General features: G+C 66.1%; 1 protein-coding gene and 2 pseudogenes across 1 annotated transcript; 1 reads left to right on the top strand and 2 right to left on the bottom strand.

Annotated features, from left to right (window-relative positions):
- LOC119099957 (NPC intracellular cholesterol transporter 1-like) overlaps nt 1-11076 on the top strand; it is a 31235-nt pseudogene extending 20159 nt beyond the window's left edge.
- Nucleotides 11077-12712: 1636 nt separating this feature from the next.
- Nucleotides 12713-14164, bottom strand: LOC119101841 (uncharacterized protein F13E6.1; the record flags this gene model as incomplete). The annotated part of the gene is given in 2 exon segments (XM_037225265.1): nt 12713-13215; nt 14014-14164. Coding segments are annotated over 2 exon segments (274 nt in total), but the record flags the coding sequence as incomplete, so codon positions are not given.
- A 168-nt stretch (nt 14165-14332) lies between these two features.
- The window catches only part of LOC119100014 (NPC intracellular cholesterol transporter 1-like), a 16221-nt pseudogene continuing 12820 nt past the window's right edge, over nt 14333-17733 (bottom strand).

The following is a 17733-nucleotide window of genomic DNA, read 5'->3' as shown; positions in this document are numbered from 1 at the left end:
GACGGCGTACATCCGCTGCGCGAGCTGACTCGGGCCGGGTCGGGTCGCTGGCGCTGTCGACTGACGCTGACGCACGCCGGCCCGCGCCTGACCCGGGGTCACGCGGCGCCGGGGTTCTGCCGGTGCCGGGTCTGCATGCGGTGTGCGTGGGGGCTGACCGGGGCTTCGCCGGCGCCGAGCTGCTTGTCCGGCTGTGAACGGCAGCGGACGCCACACCGGGGATGGACGCGTGAAGGGAAAGCGAGTCCGCTCAAAAGTGACGCTTCGGCATCTGCCCGGAATTGAGGTCTGGTGTGGCACCTCAGATGAAACGAGAGCGACGGACGCCGGACATTAAAATCCCGTAGGACATAACAGTTAAACAGCTTCCAGCTTTTGACGGGCAGGTAACGTCAACTATTGGCGCCCCGCGACCGAGGCGCGTCGCGTGACGTAGCCAACATGCCGCGCTTTCATTGGTGCCATTCAGGCTGCCAGCACACTTTGTACAGAGCCGGTTTTTTACGCGCGTATCCGTCCTGAGAAAAGCACATCAGCTCTGAAATACACGTCCACAAACAATGAGAAGCATTCCGGCGGGAGCTGTTAATTCGTTCCGTGTCGTGCCTTTGGCCTAAAGCGATGGGCGCGGCACGGTCTGTCGCGTTACGACCCCGGTGTGGCGCACGCTTGAGGCCGGGCCGCACGGCTGCCGGAGCTGGACCCGCCTCTGGTGGGACACCGGCTCCTCGCCGCCGCCCTGGAGCGTGCTCTTCGGATTGTGAGTGGCGGAATGCGGTGCTGATGATTGAACTTGACGGGCTGGTGACGGCGGCGCGTGCGTTAGTGCGGTGTGCCCCCCCCCCCCCCCCTCCCCCGCTCCCCCAGCCAGCGGCAAGTGTTGCAGGTCGTCGGCGGGGGCGTGTCCCCTCTCCCCCCCCCCCCCTCCCGTCAGCCATGTCGGCCGTGGGCGGACAGTCCAGTGACGCGGCGCCCTCTGCCGGCAGTCTCGGCGCCGCTCGACGACCGCGACAAGTCGGCCAGCGCGCCGCGCGCGGACGTGACGCAGGCCTCCTGCCTCGAGCGCTGGGGCGCCATCATGGAGCGCAACGTCGAGAAGTTCTTCCGCTCGTGGGGCACGTGTGAGTGCGGCCGCCGGCCAGCCGCCCGTCACGCTGCCCCTGTGTACCGCTCGGCACATGTGTCCGCCCTGGTGTGTGGTGCGCCGCTGGTCGAGGCTTCCCCTGACCGCCTGGTCGTGTCACCCCTGAGCCCAGGTCGCGGTCAGTGTGTTTGGTGTAGGTGCCGCGCGCGTTGGGCGGGCCCCGGGCCGCGCCGCCTCTGACCGCGGGCCGGCTGGTGCCGCCTCCCGCCGGGCGGAGCGGCAGCTGGGCCGGGGAGGGCTCCGCCGCGCCGCCTCTGACCGCGGCGCCCGCCGGCAGTCTGCGCCCAGCACCCGGTGCCGATCCTCATCATCGGCCTGCTGGTGGCCGTCGGCCTGTCGTTCGGCGTCGTCAAGCTGCAGGTCACCACCGACCCGATCGAGCTGTGGGCGTCGCCCACCAGCCGCTCGCGCGTCGAGAAGGACTACTTCGACCAGAACTTCGGCCCCTTCTACCGCACCGAGATGCTCATCATCCGCGCCAAGGGCCTGCAGCCGGTGGGTGGACAGCCCTGGGGTGGCCACGTGACTGGCGCGGACCCGGTGGCCTCTGGCGACGGGTCCGCCGCATTGAGCGACCCGCCAGCGGGCGACGGGCGGGCTGCGGAAGTGGAAGCGGCTGGCTCGCGTGTGTTCCAGTTCGGTGAACGGGTCAAGGGAGGGGCTTCGACGGTCGACATCGGGCCAGGGCCGGAGCTAAAACCGGGGCCGTATTGATCGCGTGCGGTCACCCGCACCACCGGCAGCGGTCGGGGCTGCGGACACGCCGTGATTGGGCAGCGGCAGGCCTGGAGCTGTGAGAGGGAACTGCTACGACGGGGCGAGCCCGGCGTGAGGACATTGGCCTGTGGACCTGTGGACATGACCTGTGGACCCCGTGCAGTTGGCGCGGTAGAGGCCGACGCGATAGCAATGACACGAGTCGTAAAAGAAACCTAACACGAGCAGCTGTATGTCGAGATATGTGCAAGATAGCAGACAAACTGGTCTGGTAATCACTGTGTAAACTGCGTGCCGTATGACATCACGCTGTGCCATTTTCGCCGCGTGCCGTCTGTGCATCACTGACCGACGTCGCACCGATTTCCAGTTTAACTACACCAACCAGGGCGGCACCACCGAGTTCGGGCCGGCCTTCCACCAGGTGCTGCTGCAGGACGTGATGCGCCTGCAGAACTACATCACGGACAACGTCAGTGGGCGCCGGCGTGGCGGTGGCGGGGGGGGGGGGGGGAGGCGCGGGACGGGGAGCGGTGCCGCCCGGCCGGCCGGCGTTGAACGCGGCAGGATGCGAGCACGTGCCGCGGCGGCGTCGACGATCTGGTGGCGCGGCGGCGCTTCCTGTTTGTGCAGGGCGTTCGAGGCAGATCTTGCGACAGCGTTGGGTGAACCAGCGGGCGCCGACCGGTGCGGCCCTTGTGCGCCCTTCAGGACGATGAACCGTCGCTCCGACGCCGCGTGGAATGCCTCTGTGGGCTGCGCGGGGCGCCTTCTTGCGAACCGGGTCGATGTTGCGCTGTGTCGTACCGCTAATGATGTACCGCTGACGTGTCGTGTGCCGTGTTCGCCAGATCACGGCCCAGCACGACAACGAGACGGTGCGACTGCAGGACATCTGCTTCCGGCCGCTCTACCCGGACAACGCCTTCTGCGCCATCCAGTCGGTGCCCGAGTACTTCCAGGACGACGAGGCCGTGCTCAACTTCACCAAGCCGGACGGCGACTACCACATCACCTACCTGGACCACATCAAGTACTGCCTGCTCAACCCCACCGAGATCCAGGACCAGGACTTCAACTACGCGCCGTGCATGTCGAAGTGGGGCGGGCCAACGTTCCCCTACACGGCCGTCGGCGGCTTCCTGGGCGAGGGCCAGGCGCTCAGCGACAACGTCAACTACCTGAACGCCTCTGCGCTGCTGGTCACCTTCCTGGTGAACAACCAGTACGACTCGACCAAGCTGGGGCCGGCTATGGCCTGGGAGCAGGCGTGAGTGTGGCGGCGGCGCGGCCGGCGCCGAAGCCGCGGGCAGCGGTGATGACGCTTGTTTGGTAGCTGGAACGGCGGCGTGGTCTCGGCCTCGAGTGCCGACGCGAGAGCGTGGCTTCGCTGGCGGTCAGCACTCGCCATAACGTAGTTATTAGCCGTGGGTCGCAGGCCGTTGACGAGGACTTGAGTCTCTTGGTATCCGGTAGGTGCCGGTGTTGCGTGGCCGGATGTTAACGCGTCCTCAGCAGGAGTGTCACGCTTCACTCTGCGTGCCGTTTGACGTCCTGGTCGGCCCGGGGCTCGTCTGGCGCTTGCGCCGCGGTCTGCGGGCGGCCTGACGCGGCGACTCGCGCTCCCAGGTTCCTGGACTACATGAAGAACTTCAGCAACCCGCACATGGATGTGGCGTTCTTCGCCGAACGCTCGATCGAGGACGAGATCGCCCGCGAGTCCGAGTCGGACACCACCACCGTGCTCATCTCGTACCTCATCATGTTCGCCTACATCAGCATCGCGCTCGGGCAGTATAACGGCTCCAGTCGGCTGCTGGTGAGGCGACAAACCGAGCGGCCTTGGGGGGGGAGGCGGGGGGGCATGGACGTCTGGACTTGGACCGGGTGTGGCAAAGGGCACTTATGTTTACCCTCAGTTAGCTTTCGGGCTTTGCTGCCAAACCGGCTTCCAGACTGTGCGTTCGATAGATAGATAACTGACTATTATGCATAGATATGGATGGGTGCGTCGCGTATGGGGAGGATATGATCACCGACTATGAAGTTGCCCGATGCCAGGGGAAGTCTGTCCGTCTCTTACCAGCAGTCCGGCCAGCTCACCCGAGCGTGCGTCCGTCCCCAGATCGACAGCAAGATCACGCTGGGCCTGGGCGGCGTCATCATCGTCCTGCTGTCGGTGATGGCGTCGCTGGGCGTGTACGGCGTGCTCGGCGTCCCCGGCACGCTGATCGTCATCGAAGGTCATCCCGTTCCTGGTGCTGGCCGTCGGCGTCGACAACATCTTCATCCTGGTGCAGGCGTACCAGCGCGACAGCCGACAGCCGGGCGAGTCGCTGGAGCAGTTCGTCGGCCGCATCGTCGGCGAGGTGGCGCCCTCCATGCTGCTCTCGTCGGCCGCCGAGTCGGCGTGCTTCTTCCTGGGTGAGCGGCGGGGACCGGCTCTCGTGTGCCGCCTGCCGCCGCTGGCAGGCCGTGCCGCTGCGGATGTGCCGCTCGGCAGCGCGCGTTACTAGCGGGCTCAGTTCGGGGATGATGTCCGATTGGAGCGGAGAGGCGTCTGTTGCCGTTGCTGCGGACCCGGCCGCCCCGCGCTCGCGCGACCTGACCTGACCTGACCGGTGACCTGGCCGCCAGGGGCGCTGATCGACATGCCGGCCGTGCGTGCGTTCGCCCTGTTCGCCGGCCTCTCGCTGCTGTTCGACTTCGTGCTGCAGATCACATGCTTCATCTCGCTGATGACACTGGACGCCCGGCGACAGGACGTGAGTGTGGGGGCCGGCGTCCGGCGCGGCCGCAGCCATCCTGGCGGCGGCACGGGCCGTTGGTTGTCTCCAGCTGCCGGCTGGCAGCGAGGCAAGCGTGCCACGCTGCAAGCTTTCGTTGCTTTCGTGCGAGTGTGTCGTGCCTGCCAGTGTCCCGTCTCGTTCTTCGTGCGTGCCGAGAACGACGTGGATTTTGCGCACGGCTGTTCGCAGTGCAGGTGTGTTGGTGCGCTCAGTCCGGCCTTCCCGCGCTGGCCAAGCCTCGCTCGGTGTCCACCGCACTCCCCCCCCCCCCCCCCCCATCCCCGACCCGCACGCCTCACCGGCTCCGCTTCGGCCGCAGGCCAACCGATTCGACATCATCTGCTGCGTGCACGGCTCCAAGAAAGAGCACGAGAAGCAGGAGGGCATCCTGTACCGGGTGTTCAAGAACTTCTACGTGCCGCTGCTGATGCAGCCGGCGGCGCGCGCCTCGGTGGTGGTGGTGTTCCTGGGCTGGCTGTGCGCCAGCGTCGCCGTCGTGCCCTACATGGAGGTCGGCCTGGACCGTGAGATCTCCATGCCCGAGGACTCCTACATGCTCAAGGTGTTCCAGGTAAGGGACGCCGCAGCGCCACGCGCCGCTCGCTGGCGGCTAGGCCCAAGGTTCCGAGGGGCGTTTGAGGGGCTTGTTGCACGTCATGTCGGGGAAGCTGTGGCTTAACTGATGAATGTGTAACGGGCTGGGCACAGAGCGCATGCAATAGTTATTCACGTTCATGTGCAATGCTGCGGAACACTGGGAACCGTATCGATGTGTTTTGGACGGCTGCACGAGCCCTCTTCGACCAGTTGCCTACATGCACATGCATGTAGTTTGCCGAGCTGCCGTGTGCTGTGACCGGCCGCGTGGCCGGCCGGCGCCGTCGCCGTCCCCGTCCCCAGCTCACGCCGCCCGCCCACCGGCCCGCAGTACCAGCAGGACTACCTGAGCGTCGGGCCGCCCGTCTACTTCGTCGTGCGCGACGGCCTCAACTACAGCGACGAGCGCGTGCAGAACCGCATCTGCTCGACGGTCAACTGCGACCGCGACTCGGTCGGCACCCAGATCGCGCTGGCCGCTCAGCAGCCTGCCAGGTGAGGGCCGGCCGCCGCCCGCCGCCCGGTGCCGGCCGACGGCACCGCGATGGCCGCCGCTGGTCTGGCGCGGTCGCCTGCCGCGTCACGGTCGTCTGCGGTGGAGGGTTCGTGCGCCCGGCCGTGACGTGCGCGGCTATGACGTGCGCGGCTGTGACGGGATTGTGACGCCGCCGGCGCTGGGGTCACGCCGCGCGGGGCGGACCGGGACGCCCGCGCGCAGACCGCTCCGCGAGGGCGGCATACAGCGACTCGCTGTGGTCTGTAAGCCGTATCAGGAGTGTGCGTGTGACGGGCAGCGCGCGCCTGCCGCAGGACCTACATAGCCAGCGCGGCCAGCAACTGGCTGGACGACTTCTACGACTGGGGCGTGTTCGGCTACGACCAGGACGGCGTGCCGGGCGCCGGCTATGCCTGCTGCTTCATCAACGTGACGACGGGCGGCTTCTGCCCGTCGGCGCTGGGCAACGGTGGGTGGCGCCGGCGGCCGCGGCGCGCGCGCTCTGGCTCCGTGCGCGTAATAGGGTCCGTCGCAGCTGGCCGGTGAAAGCCCTACACACGCACACACAGTTGCCCGGGGAGGGAGAATTTCAGGGATGCGGTTGGTGCCCACCGTCGTGAAGATGAATGGCATTGCGGGCGTCGCGGACTGGATCCGCGGAGAATGGTGATGCTCGTTCTAGGAAGCGCTGGCGGCATGCCCTCACAGCTCTGAGACGGGCCGAGGACGCTCGGTAAGCTCAGTCATCAGGCGACTGGGCTGTGCCCTGTGTCCTGCCTGTCTTGTGGGTGGCGGGCTGGTGCAGACATGACTCGGGCGTAGTGTGACTTGGAGATTGCTCTCCTGCGACAGAGTTCGTGCCGGACTGCACCAACTGCAACATGAGCTTCAGCGCCAACCGTCTGCGGCCGTCGCTGTCCGCCTTCCGGTCCTACCTGCCGTTCTTCCTGCGCGACAACCCGGGCGAGACGTGCCCCAAGGGAGGCCACGCCGCCTACGGAGACGTGAGTGGGTGCCGCCGCGCCGGGGAGCCCGGGCCGCGGGAGCTCAGGGCCGCGAGAGCTCGGGCCGAACCGCTGTCTGAGGGCCGAACCGGGCGGATGGGTGATGTGGAGCAGGCCGGGCAGATCAGCCCCAGGTCCGCGCCCATCTACGGAGACGCGAGTGGGTGCCCCCGCGCCGGTAGCCCGGGCCGCGGGAGCTCGGGACTGAGCCGCCGGCTGAGAGCCCAGCCGGACGGGTTGGTGATGTGGGGGAGGCTGGGCAGATCAGCGCGCCAGCCTACGGGGACGAGGCAGTGCCGTCCGTCTGCCAGCGATTGCCGGTTTCCGTGACGCGGCGGTGCGGTCTCGCAATCTGCCGCTAGGTTGAACGTTGTTTTAGGTGCATTTGGTTCGCAACAAGGCACGTACCGCCCAGGCGACGCACGCGTCCCGAATGTGTCGGCCACCTTTTTGCTCTCACCGTACGGTTGTGACACATGGTTGCATGGTTGAGGTACGGCTGTTGGCCTCGGCAGCGCAGTCGCTCGTGATTGGCCGGCGTCGCTGGCCTCTGCTGACCTCTGCTGACCTCTCGGGGCGTTCGGCAGGCCGTCCGAGTGGTGCGGGACGCCGACAACCGGACCAACGTCGGCGCCTCATACTTCATGGCCTACCACAGCATCCTGAAGACGTCCAGGGACTTCTACAGCGCTCTCAAGTGGGCTCGCCAGATATCCGACAACATGTCGGCTACCCTGAACGAGGTGGCAGGCGACGGCAGGAAGCACGAGGTGTACCCGTACAGGTGCGGAGTGCCAGGAGAGCGCCGCGCCGTCCCGTCCGCGCCGCAGTCGTGAGATGGGCCTCCCGCTGGAGGGCTTGTGAGACCACTTGTAAAGAAACGATGAGAATCTGGGGCATGGTGTGGCGGCTATGATGTCACTGTTGCGTCTTTACGGTGGCGTTGTCATGGCATCTATTGTTTCTGGCGGGCCACCGTCCTCCTAACCTCTTCTTTCTGGAGGCTTTTGCCACGATCTTGCGCTCCGAGGTGTTTGTGGATGGCGGGGTCCACGTTACACATGCAGACGGGAGCGCGTTGTCTCGACGTTGTCGCGGATCGGCCACTGTGCCGATGTGCCTCCGGTTCGGCTGCTCCACGCTGCGTCTTTCGCTGTCACGTGACCGTCTTCCCTCTCCGTTACAGCGTGTTCTACGTGTTCTACGAGCAGTACCTGACCATGTGGTCGGATGTGCTGCGCGCTCTCGGCATCTCCATCGCCACGATCTTCCTCGTCACCTTCTTCCTGATGGGCCTCGACTTCCACTCGGCCTTCATCCTGCTCATCATGATCGTCACCATCATCACCAACCTGGGTGGCATGATGTACTGGTGGAACATCTCGCTGAACGCCGTCTCGCTCGTCAACCTCGTCATGGTGAGCTGGCGCGGCAGGCGGCCGCGGCCGTCCCCTTGGCGAGCTCACCAGACACCCAGCGGTCTGTTGACGCGCCGGCTTATTCTGCGTGGGTCCCCTCACGGGTGTTGCTCACGCTTTGGAACTGCTAGCGGGCGGCTGCCTGGCATGCTACTGAGATGGCGCACCGTATCTCCGAATTTTCGCGAGACCCCAGAGTTGGGGTGGCCAATGCCGCCTCACTGCCAGGCGCCAGACCTGTCCTCACCGGTGCTTAACGTGAACGAATCTTCCTCGGTGATGCTCGGCACAGTCCCGGTACTGGGTTGCGTCGACTGCGCCGCTGCCTGTAACAGTAGGTGGTGCTCGTGTGCCGGTGCCCGGCCGTCGGCGCCTGACCGTCAGCCACCTCCACAGGCGGTGGGCATCTCGGTGGAGTTCTGCAGCCACATCACGCGCGCGTTCGCCGTCTCGCTGGAGCCGACGCGCGTCGAGCGCGCCACGGACGCGCTCACCAACATGGGCTCATCGGTAGGTGCGGCCCCGCCCAGGGCAGAGACGCCAGCGAGCCGTGCTGGCTCCGCGGGCCGAAGCTGCGCCGCCTCTGAGGAGGTTCTGCCCCCCCCCCCCCATCCCCTCCCAGTAGGGTTTAGGACTGCATTTTCGTGATGCATATTTATTCGCATGCTGTGGTGCTCTTGATTGCTGCGCGGGTCTGAAAGCTTGCCCCTGATGGTTGTTGTGGCGCTGATGGGCGTGTCTCCGTCCCGCCAGGTTCTCAGTGGTATTACTCTGACGAAGTTTGGCGGCATCATAGTGCTGGGATTCGCGCACTCGCAGATCTTCCAGATCTTCTATTTCCGGTAAGTGGTGTCCGATCCCGGCGGTGTTTGCCGCCACCGGCTGTCGCTGAGGCTGGCCGGCGAAGCAGCGCCGTTCCGTCCCGTCGCCCACCACCATGCGGCCTCCCGAGGTCTCGTGCTGTCGGCTCGGTAGCAGCGACTGCCGCCGTGCTGATGGTGCGGATCGTGGCCGGCCGACACTCCGTGTTGCCGCCGCTGTCAGCGTCCGTCCGTCGGCGTAACAGCGGTGCCGTTGCAGGATGTACCTGGGCGTGGTGCTGCACGGCGCCTCGCACGGCCTGATCCTGCTGCCGGTGCTGCTCAGCTTCATCGGTGAGTGCCGCCACCGCCGCCGCCGCGGGCCGCCCGCAGGCGGGCTGGCCCGCGCCCCGGCGCACCACACGTCGTCGCACACCCGCCCGAAACACGCGCGGCGCCGCCGCCTAACCGACCTGTGTGCATGACGTTAAACGCACGAGTTAAAGCGATGCCGGCACACGGGTGCTCGGGCGGCGGGCTGAAGCGGTGCTGCTGCGGTCTCGTAGTTGTCGTCCTACTCGGGCCCTCCGGCCGCCATCACCCCGGCTGTCGGTGGCGACCATCACACACGTGGCCCCTCACGCCCGCTGACAGGGACGGGCGCACCGCGCGCGTCTGGTGGCGGGAGCGCCTGCGCTGGGCGGGGCGCGCCGCGCCGGTGGTGGGCGCGGCATGTGATGGTGGCGCGTGTCCGGTCTTCCCAGGGCCGCCCCTGAACCCCTGTAAGGTGTGGTCGGCGCGCAAGTCGGGCGCGCGCCTGCTGCTGGCCGGCTCCGGCGCCGGCGCCGGCCCGGAGGCGGGAGGCGGAGGCGACCCGGCCGCCCACCAGGCGCCGCCGCACCAACGCCGCTCACAGTAGGTGGCGCTGACGTCGCGCGCGCGCGCCGGCCGATGACCGTGCCGGGTCAGAAGGACTGCTGGCCCGTCGGCGTGTGATATGTCGGCCGAGCGTGGTCAGCTGCGATTGTAAAAAGTAACGTGCTAACGGTATAATGGTGCTGCCTCTTTGTGCTGGCTAATGATCGGATGGTGTGATAGCCGCTGCGCCTAGGTATATATACATAAGTGTGTGTATGTATATATAAATGTATGTGTGCATGTATATGTACATATCCGCATGCTATGTCGTTGAGTGCAAAGTTATGTGTTTATTCCGCGCGTTGCTGGCTGGTCTGCCCGCGCCGTCGCCAGGCAGCCAGCGCTGTGTTAGCTGGCGTTCCTGCCGCGTTGGTCCGAGCCCGCCCGGGCCGCACCGTCGACCCCGCCGCCTGCAGCTCGGGCACGAGCGGCTGCTGACGACGCGTGTGTCGCAGGAGCTCCGGCGAACCGTTTACTTTTGCTCGAGCGACGGCAGAGACGGAACCTCTCGACGGAGACGGCCAAGAGTAACGGCCCAGCAGATGACGGGCTGCACCAGGTTACAACGGTGAGTGTGGCGCCTTCCCTCGGCGGCCCGTGTCATGTACGGCTGTAAATGCCGCGGCTACGGACTCGGCATGCGTGCGGACCTGAGCACGTGGGCTGGATCGGACCGGTCTATAGGGGCCGGGGAGCCGACTGGTACCCGGTGGGGGCACGGACCGGCGAGCTCGCCTCTCGGTCAGCTGGTCGTGTGTCAGCACACGGGTGGCCAGTGCTGGGAGCTGATGAGTAGGAGTGTCACGCGGGTGCTGTCCGTGACGATAAAGCAGCACTCGACCTCGGCGTATTGCCCACGATCTCAGCGTGGCTGGGTGTGGCCGGCGCCGGCAGATTTGCTCTGGTGGCCCGGGCCGCCCCGTGCTGCAATGTCTGCCGTGCGTGTGTGTGTCCGCCTGCCGCCGCTGGTGACGGCGACGCCGTGCTTCAGGGTCCGCTGTAGTACCGGCCGGCGATGGCGGCCGCTCCGGCCGGCTGACGCCCTGAAGACTCGACCGGAGGCGCCGCGCGCCGCCCCGGGCCGCCCCCGCGCCTAGGTTCATCGGACAAATCATCGGCCGGCCGCCCGCCGCGTGGGCGACCAGCCGCGTATTTATTCTTGCCAGGGGCGGCCGACGGCGTGCGCCGGTCTGCCGCCGCGGCGCGCGCAGCCGGCGCCGCGCACGGCCCGGCAGGGGCGCCGAACGCCGACGCCGGACCGGCGCCACACGTGATACGAGTGTGTTCTTGCGAGCGCAGGAGGACGCGACGCGACGCGACGGGGCGGCGGCGCGCTGCGGGGCCGTCCGGCGCGCGGGACCCAAGCGTCGGCGTGCTCGCGGCACGGGCCGGGAGGTGTGATGCGGGTGAGCTCGGTGTGATGTGACGATGTGACGGTGCGGTGAGCCCCGACCGGGGCGCGGTCCGAATGTGCTCGACTCGGGGGGAGGGGGGCGGTTGCTGACAGGGTGCGTCGGGATCACGCGAATTCCTAGTGATACGAGTGAGCGCAGGCATGGGAGGGCGGCTCGGGCTCACAGCGGCCGTCGAGACTGATCGGAACGCGGCTGGGGGCTGGGAGGACCTAGCTCCGCCGGCGAGGGGTGAGCGGCTGAGCTCGGCTCCCGGGTCGGCGGCGCAGGGCGGCTGGGCCGGACCCCGGTCGAGCGAGCCCGACTCGGTGTCAGCCGGCGCCGGCGGCGACTCAGCCGACGGCTGAGCTGTGACGGCGACAGGGCGGCCTCGACGGGCCGCGCGGCGGACGCCTGGCGCGTCAGTGCCGCCGCAGATGGAGCCGACCGCGTCATGTTTTGGGTGTAAAGCTCGCGCTCTAAGTCGTCTCCCAATGCTGCTGCTGGGTTCATCTTCAGGAACTGTACGCTAAATATCGGAGTATCGTGAAGCGCCGTGTTCCTTGGCCTGCTACCACCAAATAAACTGTATTTTAAAAGATTTTTGGCGTTTAGTGATCTGCCTATGGTGCTGGGCTATCGCTGAGATCCCACAATGATCCGGGGGCCCCGGCATCTGGGACGTTTGGACAGGTCACGTGCTCATAGATCGAGGCAGCTGTCGAATGTCTATGAGAACGAAGCCGGGACGGCCTCGGTCGGACTCCCCCCCCCCCCCCCCGTCTGATCGGCTGCAATAAACGGACTGCATGTCAGGCTGGGATCGGCTCCGGGCGGAGTCACGTGGTCCCAGTGACGTCAGACTCTGCGGCGCTCGGGTTCAGAGATGGAATCGACGTGTGCGCTGGAAGTTAATCGGAATAGATTCCATCGAAGCTGCACAAACAAGTCTGCTCAATACAACCTGCCGACGAGAAACTGAATAGCTGAATGGTTTTTACGGTGAATTTAAGATACGCAGGGCGACCATCGCCGGAGAAGCAATGGCTGACTCATCTGAGAATGTGGGCTCGAGCACTTTAATCTTGCGGAAGGTTCCACGGGAAATTCCATCACATGTTTCATCTCTTCGGAATTTCAATGGACGCACCTCATAACGGGATAAGCGTCATTCTAGTGTTATGTGTGAATTCTTCACACAAACTCTGTCTTAGACAGCCGCAAAATTGAACGGAGGTCCGCCGGGATGGGGAGGAGCCCGCCAACTGAGAGGACACCTCCGGTGGCTCAAAGAAACCCTCCCGAAATTCGCAGTCAACTGGCAGTACGTGTGTGGCCCACATGACTACACACTTGCCGACACACACCAAGTCCGCACATTTCATCCGATCCCAAATCAAAGCCCACCAGCGTGGACAACAGGCAGACTCGGCTCAAGTCAATCTCTAAACCAGTGTATTGCCGCACCAGCTCCTCACAGGCGGCCGGCCGGACGCAGAGACGGGCGCACGATATGTGACTCATGACTCACTGACCGTCCGGCCGGGCCCGATGTCCCCGATCGTCGCCGCCACCCCCGCCCCGCCCCACGCAGCCGGCCACTACGGCACCAACAATAAATACACGGCGCGTGTCGTGCGGCCCCGCGGTTGGCCACGCCGCCCCACCGCCTACGAGCCATCGCCACGCGGCGGCGCGTGCGCCGCATCCGTCCGCCCCGCGGCCGCCCGCCGCGTCGCCTCCGACGCCCCCCGCCCGGCTGGGCCGCCCGTCGGCGCGCGACACAATACAGCTGCCTGGAATGCGCGCTGGTGCCACCTACTGCGGCTGGTCGGCGGCCGGCGGCGGCGCGCCCTCCGCCTGCCGCTGCGCCGCCTCCGCCTCCTTCAGCGCCTCGTCGAACGACTGCGACGAGTTGCTGCCCGACGTCGACACCTTGCTCTGCAACCGGGGGCGGGGGTCAATCGATGGCGCGGCGGTCGCGGCCGGCCCTGACCGGCGGCGGGGGCGGGGCGGGGGCGGGGGCGGGGGCGGGGAGGGAGCGGCGGCGCGAGAGCCGGGTCGATGGGTGCGGCGGGGGAGGGTCGGCCGTCACCGGCCCGCCACCATCGGACCGCGTCCTGGCCGCTGGCCGACCACCACGACTGATGAGCAGCGAACGCGAGCCAGCGCGCCGGCCGACAATGGCCGGATATCGACACGTTCCGGGGCGCGGCGCGGGGACGGATGATGATCACATCCGCGCCCCTCTTCCTCTCCTACCCCCCCCCCCCCCGCCCCGCCTCTCTCTCTCACACACACATCGGGGTGATTTTCATCGAACCTGACATCGGAACCTGGTCGCTGTGTGTGTGTGGGGGGGGGGGGGGGAGGGAGGAGAGAGGATTTATCTTTATGACGGCAGCAGGCGATTCTCTTATAATGATGGAAACGGCATTTTGATCAAACGCATTCACGTAGCAACGAGAGGCCGTATCAGCAATTCACACGGAACAGCCACCGCCAGAAAAAAATTGACGGTAATGTGCGACGGAACGTTGTAACAACTTAGCGGTAAGAGCGTACCAAACAACACGGACAACTGAGTATAGAGACGCGCCGGGGCGGAGTCACGCGAAAAAAGACTGATGGCGGCAGACGGCTGGAGAGCGGTTGACCGCGGGGCGGACGCGTCGACAGACGGGCACAGGTCGGCCGGCCGGGCGACCGGACGAGCCGACGGGGGGAGCGGCCGCGCACCTTGACCGTGGTGACCATGCTGCCCATACGCTCGCCCATGGACTTGAAGGCGGCCGACTCGCGCGCCTCGCTGAACTTGGCGCCGAGGCCGGCGAACAGGCCGGACGCCTTCTCGCCGGTGCTCTTCAGCGCCGCGCCCGTCCGCTGGTACCTGGCGGAGGCGGCGCGCTGCGTCAGAGCTCGTGGCATGGGCCCGACGGCCGCAGTGCTGCCCTCGGACGGGCAGGCGACTGACTGGGATTGGTGGGGCGGGCGGCCGCGGGCGGCCCCGCGCGGCGGAGTCTGGCAGAGCCCGACGGACAGCTGAGACCGACGCCGGTCAGTTCACCGGGACAACGCCGCACGCCAGACGCTGCTGAGGCCGACACGCCCACACGGTTAGTCACGTCACACGCTGTTCGGCGGTCGCAAGTAAGCGCCACCCACAGAATCGGCAGCATGCATGTCCTGCAAACCCTGTGAAAGGCGATGGCGAAGCGCGACTCGTTCAGAAATATGATCAACACGGAACTTCGCTCCACACATATCAGCATTCAGATAAACAAAAACATGAAGTAAAAACGGAAGAAACGCGAGCGTTGTTCACGAATCCGTTAGGAACATTTCGCTAGCAGTTTACAGGTTATACATGCTTTAGTGGCAACTGCGTCTGACTAAACGCAATAGAGGAGTCAGTGCTTTGAATGCTCTCTCGCATTTACAGAAGACAACCCGGGCCGCGCGGCGGCCTTCGGCCCCTGATTGCAAAACCGATACACACGAGCTCGCCGTTGGTAAGCCAAACACAATTCTAGTTAGTGTTCAGCATTAATCCATACATGTCAATGTACTACCGCCATGCACGACAAGCAGCAAAAGCAGGGTCGGCCGTAGGGCCCGTGCATATGGAGACACGCACGCTGTAAGGGCGTCAAAAGGGTGTGTGAGCCTACCGTACAATCGTTACCGCCACCTAATGTACACTGAAGGAAGAACGGTCGCATTTGTGCGCAACGATCATTTTGTCACATGCCTGGCTTGTTCTTTAAATTTTCAGTGTTACAATTTACTGCACGTCGGAGGAGAAATCGTTCCTTTCTCGGTTGTGATTCATACGGACATTTGTTCCTGCCGATAGCCCAGTTGGTTACGGCGCCTGCCTTCCGATCCACCCATCCCTGGAGGGGTCGGTTCGAGTCGCTTTAGACGTCCACCAATTGCCCTTGACAGATATGGCTTGTGGTAGGTGGCAGCGGCCGCGCTAAAGGTCAGGTGACGTCAGGGGACAGGACGGACCGTGCCGAGCATTGCAACAAGCTTAACTTTCGCCATCAGATCCCGCCGTTGACCTGGAGTTTTGCGACCGAATGGTGGGGGTCGGGCCTTACACAACAGGCATAGCGTAGTGTAAGCTCTGATCTCAGAAAACCACCCATTCAAAAGGTTCGGACTATTAGTTTTTTACGGCACAGACTACGCCTCAGTAGCGCCACAGAGCGCCATCCCAGCGAGCGGGCGCCGATACCAGACTGCCACCCGCCGGAAGCGCGTGACGTCCTTTAATCCGTCCAAACAACGCCCTGCGCGGAACGGCAGCGGAGAGTCCGCCCGCCAGTGACACCGCTGGCAGCGGGTCGGCCCGTGCTGGACGTGCTGGCGGACCGAGGCGGACCAGCGTTACGGTGTTCCCAGACCTCGGCCGACCTCGGCTGACCTTGTTCCCTGCTGGCGCAGGTAACAAGCACAGCACACGGCATGCCCCACCGCCACGGCACGGCACGCTCGGCCAGCGAGAGCGCCGTTCGCCATCGCACGGCGTTACGTTACGTACGGTGCGTGCACGTGCAGCCGACGAAGCGTACGGGACAAAACCACGCCAGTGCAGGCGCTACGCAGCGAATCACATGCAGACGACATGCCGCACTAAAAACAACGCACATCAAACTACGTCTAAGCGGGAGCACCGCAGGATCAGCACGATACCGATCACGCGCCAGGCCAGATTACGGCCGTCCGCAGGGTCGGCTCGGCCATCCGGCCGCCGCCGGGCGCCATGCTCCCGCGTGGCGGGGGAGGGAAGGAAGGGGCAGGCCGGCGGCGCGGCTTACAGCGACAGCGGCTCGTCCTGGAGGTCTGGCTTTGGCGGCTCGGCCGCGCCCACTCCGTCCGTGGCCATGGCGCGCGCACTGCGGCGGTGGTGAGCTGAGGCCCCGCTCGGCGCGCCGCTCGCTCGCTCACTGCCGCCACTACAGTCACCCTACGCCCTGGACAGAGAGCTGGGTCAGTGCCACCACTACAGTCACCCTACGCCCTGGACGGCGAGCCCGGTCAATGTCGGTCAGCCGCGTGGTATCTGCAGCACACAGCGCCGCTCTTCCTCTCACGGACGCTTACTCCGTCCCTCGCCTCCCTCACGCGACACCATTTTCTACCCCGTCCTCTCTCCCTCCCCCACCCCGCCCACAGTCGAAGCCAATCGAACCCCGCGCGGAACAATCCGACAGCGGCGCGCATCGGCATCGGCTCCGCTGCTCTCCGCCCCCGCCCCGCTCTTGGGGGCGGCCCAGACGGCCGTTGCCATGGAGACGGCGCGTCTCCAAGCCGCCGGCCGCGTCATGGGCCGCCGCCCTCGGGACGAGGCGCCGGCGAGAGCCGCGCAGCCTCGGAGCCTGAGCCGGGCCCGACGGCCGGCTGACCTTTGCCGGAATCCACCGCCGGCGGCCGGCGCGCCTGCCTCGTCAATAGCGTCGCCATGCGCGGCCGGCAAACGCTCCGGAGACGGCCGAGTCCGGAGCCGGCGCAGTCGGTGAACTCCCAGAGCCGGGGACGTCGCCCGCTCCCGCCGACGGCACGACACCGCGGCTTTCCGAGTCAGACGGTGACGAGACGCCAAGGCGGCGCCGGACGGCAGCCGAGGCGGACCAACACGGCAAACAGCAGATAATGAGATGACAAACAGCTCCGTCACGCATGGGAGCGGACCAAGAGCATGACATTGGCGGCCCACCTCAACAGGTGGCGCCGATCGGCCGGCCGCAGGCGGACCGGCGCGCCGTACACCACAGAGAGGGCGTACGCGAGGCACGTGCCGCCTCACGAGGAAAGCCCCAGACTTTCAAATTAAAGACCGGATTAGACTTGAACGCGGAAGGGATCGCCTGACAGGGCGGTACGGTCCGGCGGGTCCGTCCCCGAGATCGCCTTGAAGTCGCCCAGGCGGCGGCCTCGCCGCGTGTCAGCTGGGACCACGAGGCGCCGGGCCGGTAGCGGGGTAACAGCTGCAGGACCGCACCGAGTCGACAGCGGAGCAACGGCTGCAGGATCGCGCCGAGCCGGTAGCGGGGTAACAGCTGCAGGACCGCACCGAATCGACAGCGGAGCAATGGCTGCAGCGCACCGAGCCGGTAGCGGGGTAACGGCTGCACGACCGCGCCGAGCCGGTAGCGGGGTAACAGCTGCAGGACCGCACCGAGTCGACAGCGGGCAACAGCTGCAGGACCGCACCGAGTCGACAGCGGAGCAACGGCTGCAGGATCGCGCCGAGCCGGTAGCGGGGTAACAGCTGCAGGACCGCACCGAGCCGGTAGCGGGGTAACAGCTGCAGGACCGCGCCGAGCCGGTAGCGGGGTAACAGCTGCAGGACCGCACCGAGTCGGTAGCGGGGTAACAGCTGCAGGACCGCACCGAGCCGGTAGCGGGGTAACAGCTGCAGCGCACCGAGCCGGTAGCGGGGTAACAGCT

This window comes from Pollicipes pollicipes, unplaced genomic scaffold (genome assembly GCF_011947565.3).
Source record: "Pollicipes pollicipes isolate AB1234 unplaced genomic scaffold, Ppol_2.1 Scaffold_4881;HRSCAF=5763_pilon_pilon_pilon, whole genome shotgun sequence".
NCBI lineage: Eukaryota > Metazoa > Arthropoda > Thecostraca > Pollicipedomorpha > Pollicipedidae > Pollicipes > Pollicipes pollicipes.
This window is presented reverse-complemented; position numbering and strand designations above follow the sequence as displayed.